This window comes from Leucoraja erinacea, chromosome 22, assembly GCF_028641065.1.
Source record: "Leucoraja erinacea ecotype New England chromosome 22, Leri_hhj_1, whole genome shotgun sequence".
In the NCBI taxonomy this organism is placed as follows: Eukaryota; Metazoa; Chordata; class Chondrichthyes; order Rajiformes; family Rajidae; genus Leucoraja; species Leucoraja erinaceus.
This window is the reverse complement of record NC_073398.1, coordinates 3,612,169-3,618,168: the sequence shown is the minus strand read 5'-3', so window position 1 is coordinate 3,618,168 and position 6,000 is coordinate 3,612,169. Positions and strand designations below refer to the sequence as shown.

At 42.6% G+C, this 6,000-nt stretch overlaps 1 protein-coding gene across 7 annotated transcripts in view; it reads right to left on the bottom strand.

Annotated features, from left to right (window-relative positions):
* Window positions 1-1,251: 1,251 nt before the first annotated feature.
* Window positions 1,252-6,000, bottom strand: part of LOC129707644 (nuclear receptor subfamily 2 group C member 1-A-like) — a 65,730-nt gene continuing 60,981 nt past the window's right edge. For all 7 annotated transcript variants that reach the window (XM_055652782.1, XM_055652785.1, XM_055652781.1 and 4 more), the window contains one exon: window positions 1,252-1,647. In XM_055652782.1, coding sequence (XP_055508757.1) covers window positions 1,473-1,647 — 175 coding nt within the window. In that variant the 3' untranslated portion in view covers window positions 1,252-1,472. The remainder of the gene's footprint in view (window positions 1,648-6,000) is intronic.

Sequence of the window (6,000 nt, the reverse complement as noted above, 5' to 3'; positions counted from 1 at the left end):
TCGTACAGAAAACATGTATTTTGCAAATGACATTCCGTATAACGTTCTGATGCAGGTAAAGCTTCCACTGTACTGCAGCAGAAAACATTGGCGCAACACGAAAACTGGCTAAACCTGGAACTGTACAGACTAAATACCTAGCAACCATTTTCATTTCATTGGAACATAAATTTTGAAGTCAATTACTATACTACAGGAGATTTTAGCACAAAGAAAATTGTGATCAGCCCGACTGCTGGGGCTTTCACCAAAAAGAGGTTCTTTTCTGGAAAAAAGTAAATGCAAAAATAGTAACAATTTTCCAATTGTTCTTGATAACGGTATGTGCCACTGGTATTCTTTGTGGAAATTGGGGTGCATTTTTTTTTTTCACCTCCTGGATTACAGATTCTGTAATAATTACAGATCTGAATCACAGATTCTACGATGCATTGATGTACTTTAAATAGGGAGGTGGCTGAAAAATAAACTCCGAAGTGGGAAGGGGTGGCGGGGAAAGAAACTAGAATAGTTAAGGGGGAAAAATCTTTGCATTGGCGTTTTCTCGACAGCTTTCAAAGTGCTACAGTAAGGTTTTTTTTATAGCTGCTTTTTAAAAAAAAACATCCAAATCGCGTTAAATTTGCTTCCTTTTAATTAGTACTGCTGTGCGTGAGTTTAGTATAGAAGTGAGACTGTTTCCTTTGGATGAATACTAGTTGGGGCAGGTTGTCAGTCCATTGAAGGCCAAGTCGTTTCAATGCACTTATTGTTATCAGTTAACTCTATATTGGACCAGACGACTAAATCTAACATTAGTTTGAATGGTTACGCAGCAAAATATAATTTGTCTTCTCTCCTGGTTTTGCTTGTGTTCTTATTCGTTAAAAAGGATACAGGTGTGATATCAATAAAATTAAGCTACCAGATACAATGACACAATTGATCATTTGATAAAAGACAATTTGCCAGCTATTCACAGAGTTGCCCAATACTTGCCCAAGAAGGTGTCTGATTCTACGTCTAAATGTTATGCTATATACTGGAACAGTCTCAGACATGCAACATTGGTGCCTTATCAATATGCTACCGAGACATTAAACAAGCCCATTGTTCTCAAGTGACTGTTTAGTCAAATACAGTCCTATAAAAATTTAAAAAAAAAAGAAAAATCGGGGTAAACAAATATATGATCATGGCGTTTTCAACCCAAGCTGTACACGCATTCTGCAAACTGCAGAAACTAACAATTTAAAAAAAAAAGAAGGGCTCTTTCATGGTCACTTTTTTTTTATTACAACTGCTATCAAGCACAATTCTTCAATGAAAAATATTCACAGTCTATTCCCCATGAACGGTTTTCTTTCATTCTTTTTTAAAGACTACCCCGTGATTTTGTTTTGTACACAAACAACCTGCAATTGTCCCTCTTTGTTGAAGAGAAGGCGAGGAAGCTTGCAAGCAGGTTGCTTTGATTGTTCATAGGTGTTAAATCACACTGCAGACCCTGTGATTTGACTGTTGTACTCTGCCGTTTCCATTCGCAATATGTAAGGTATTATACTGTCAATCTGCACATTTCCTATTAGTCCGGCAAAGAACAGTTCTTCTGTGATGGCAGAACTCATGAGTCGTAGCGCAGGCAATCTAAGCAGCAGTCTTGATAACCTGGAAAAATAAAGGATCATTTTTAGTTTAGTTTAGAGATACAGCATGGACACGAACCATGGCTGATCATCGATCGCCCGTCGCACTAGTTCCATGTTATGCCACTTTCCCATCCGCTCCCTACACACCAGGGGCGATTCACCTACAGACTCGCACATCTTTGGGATGGGGGAAGGAATCAGGAGCACCAGAAGGAAACCCACGCGGTCACATGGAGAACGTGCAAAGTCCACACAGACAGCACCTGAGGTCAGGATCGAACCCGGCCGGGACTCTGATGCTGTGAGGCAGCAGCTCTACCCGCTGCGCCACCATGCCGCTAAATTAAATTTCAAACGCATCAGTTTGACGTTTCAAGGAATTCAAACACACATCACACCAAGTGACAAACCTTGCTCTGGCTGGTTTGGTAAAAATATAGCTGCATTCTTCATTTCTACACATTGCCATATTGATTTTAAAGTTAACCGTTTGAAATGAAAGGGTTCACTTGGTACAGCAAGATTTTGGCAGGTGTGTAAAAGTCGCCATACACCCAGATATGTGGTCAACTGTTGGAAGGAGGCAAATGATGTTACAATAGGGTACACAGCAGAGATGGTAGAAAAACCTATGCTTCCCAAATGGACCTCATCTATCACCCAAGACTGGAGTGGAAGTGAGTCATCCTTGATCCCAAGGGAATGTGTTAACTGAGGAGAATGTGGTCTCCCAAACAGCAGGAACTCAGTTATCTGGTCTTAGAGACATAGTGTGGAAGCAGGCCTTTCGGCCCATCTTGCCCACACCGATCAACGTCCCACCTGCCTGCATTTGGCATCCCTCCAAACCTGTCCTATCCATGTACCTGTCTAATTGTTCCTTAAACGTTGCAATAATCCCTGCCTCAACTACCTCCTCTGTCATCATCAATTATCACGTCACCTCACAGCGTTGTTTATTTGAGTTTTTCTGATTTTAAGTTTAGTTTTCGGTACCACGGTACAATGAAAGGCTTTTGTTGCGAGCCAACCAGTCAAAAAAGCCTGTACATGATTACAATCAAGTCGTCCACAGTGTATAGATAAAGGAAGTAATGTTTAGTGCAAGATAATGTCCAAAGATAATGTTTAGTGCAAGATAATGTCCAAAGATAATGTTCAAAGATCTCTAATGAGGTAGATGGGTCAGGATTACACTCTAGCTAATGAGAAGACTGTTCTTAATTGATGGGAGAGGGGAGAAGATGGAGTGATCGGGATGAGACTGGTCCTTGATTATGCTGTTGGTCTTGCAAGGTGTAGATGGAATCAACAGAAATTAGGTTAGTTTGCGTGATGGTCTGGGCTGCATCCACATCTCTCTGCAATTTCTTGCCATCTTGGATGGAGCTGTTCCGAACCCAGTCTATGATGCACACCGATTAAATGCTTTCTACAGCACATTTGTACAAGTTGGTGAGGGCTGTCGAACTTTTTAAGCCTGCTAAGGAAGTGGATGTGTTGGTGAGCTCTCTTGGCCATTGTTTCAATGTGGCTGCTCCAGAACAGTTTGCGGTGATATTTATTCCACAGAACTTGTAGCTTTCGACCATCTCTACATGGGCACCATCAATGCACCGCTTTGCTTCCTGAAGTCAATCACAATCTCCTTGGTCTTGCTGACATTGAGGGAGTGGTTGTTGTCTTGGCACCAAGTTAAAAGGTTCTCAATCTCCTTCCTATACACATCTGAATGCCCAGACAGGCTTTGATTTAATGACTCCCATTGCAGTTGGATAGATAGTGCAGCACATCTGACGTTGAAGCCTTGCTCAGAACTGTACTCGAATGTGGGACCACACACTGTGTCCACTTCCCTGAGCATAATCATATGGAATTAACAGGACATCTCCCCGTTGGATTGCAACCTTGTTGTGGTCGGGGAGCTTGTGTGTCTCAGTGACCCCTAGAGCTATGTCAGTGGGAGATTCGTCTCCTGTTAGGGTCTCCCATGCTGGACAGGTCGAAGGGTAGAGGCGAGACGAAGAGCGATCCACTGGTCCTCCACGTTGGAAGTTGAGCACAGGGCTAACCACCCTGTCTCGTAAAACAAATATGTTACGGAAACAGCAACTGAAGGAATCAACGCTACTGAGTGGAGGACCTTTGTTGCTGCCCTACATGCCAGGAGGCATAATAGGCAGTAAGTAGGTAAGTAGTAACAGGACATGTATAATTAGGTCAATGTCCACCTTATGTTATAGTTTGATCAGCCTTGACCAGAAGAAATACAGAAAATACTGCACATGTAGAATAGTCCAACAGAATGGCAGAAGGAACGGAAAGTTAACATTTTGTTTCACCAAAGCTCTCGACAAGGAGATGCAACTCTACACCTCAATCTCTTTTGCCTTTCCTAAAACTGAAGAATCTACTTTATTTTTTCTTCTTATCTCTCAAAAGAAACACTGTGGTGAGCTGCAATTTCAAAGTTACAAAACCATTTAACCATAACCCCCCCCACCTCTCAGTCTGAAGAAGGGTCGCAACCTATTCCTTTTCTCCAGAGATGCTGCCTGACCTGCTGAGTGACTCCAGCATTTTGTGTCTATATAACCAAAACAATTATTGGTACAACATCCTGGTACAATATTTAAGCGTTTTTGATCGTCAGTTATGACTAATTTCATTTAATATTGTTTTTATAGCTACATTTTGAACTAAGAGGAACAAGATAGTTGCTAAATCACCAGCATACGAGAAAGTTGTTAGAGCAACGTGCAAAAAATAAAAATATGAATAGTGTCGTTTTTCTTAACTCGCACTTCATTGTGTGAGCCATCTGCTCATCAGCTGTGGAGCAGAGTAAAATTTTGAGTAAAATTAATAATTTAGTAGGGCCTCAGTCATTCTTGGGATGATGGTTTCCGTCGCAAGCTGTAGGATGTACTTTGTCACGACTGATTCTGAGACACACTGCGACCACTTTCAGGGACTGACCTTCACACCCACTTCACACTGTGAGCAGTAGGAAGCTTGTCGGAACAGCAGTCGATATCAGTAGATATTCACCCCTTCGGCTTGCATGTGATCTAATGAGACCAGAGCCAATTTATATCACCATCTGTCATATTTTATAACAGCCTTGCCTAGAAAGGTTCTCAGATTTAAAATTATTGATGTTTCATCAAGAGTTTAGTTTTAGCTTAGAGATACAGTGCGTAAACAGGCCCTTCGTCCCACCGAGTCCTTGCCGACCAGCGATCCCCACACACTAGCACTATCCTACACACTCGGGACAATTTACAATCTTTACCAAAGCCAATTCACCTACAAACCTGTACGTCTTTGGAATGTGGAAGGAAACCAGGGCTCCCAGAGAAAACCCACGCAGTCGCAGGAAGAAAATTCCATACAGACAGAACCCGTAGTCAGGATCGAACCCGGTTTCCGGTGCTGTGAGGCAGCAACTCTACCACTGTGTCACCATGCTGCGTTAAAAGCTTTTCTCAATTAGTGAATGTAAGAGATTCTCAATTTCTTTTAAATGATTTTCTTTTTTCCAGATTCTCTAAAGAATGGAGAATGATATACAACACCATCAGGTCATTTCAAAATCTTAAAAGATCAAAGTATATCTTAAACCCGTGTTGCGGGGTTGAAGAGCTCCTGGAGCGGGGCCTAACACCACTGCCCCGCGCGGCTGGAATGGCCGCGGGACTTTGCGAGCGCACACCGGGGGCTCCAACACCAAGACCCGGTGTGCGACCTCGTACCACCCGGCGTGGCTTTAATGGCCGCGGGACAATCGCCATCGCCAGCCGGGGGCTTTGACTTTGACTGTCATCGGGGGGGGGGGGGGGAGAGTGCAGTGGAGAGATGTTTTTTTTGGCCTTCCATCACAGCTATGTGATGGACGTTTATGTAAAATGTAATTATGTTGTGTCTGGGGTCTATTTGTGTGTAATGTATGGCTGCAGAAACGGCATTTCGTTTGGACCTCCAGGGGTCCAAATGACAATTAAATTGACTCTTGACTCTTGAAATCTCTATATTTCAGGAAACGCAGGTCTAACTTTAGCAATCTCTCTGCATAATCTTGGACTCAACATGCCCTAGCTACACCAGTCCCACCTGCCTGCGTATGGTCCATATCCCTCCAAACCAGTCGTATCCATGTACCTGTTTGACTGTTACTTAAACATTGGAATAGTCCCAGCCTCAACTACCTCCTCTAGCAGCGTGTTCAAAGGTTTCAAAGGTCTTATTGTCACATGTACCAATTAAGGTACAGCGATATGTGAATTACCATACAGCCATACGAAAAAAAAGCAACAAGACACACAACATAAAAGTTAACATAAACATCCACCACAGCGGATTCCCCACATTC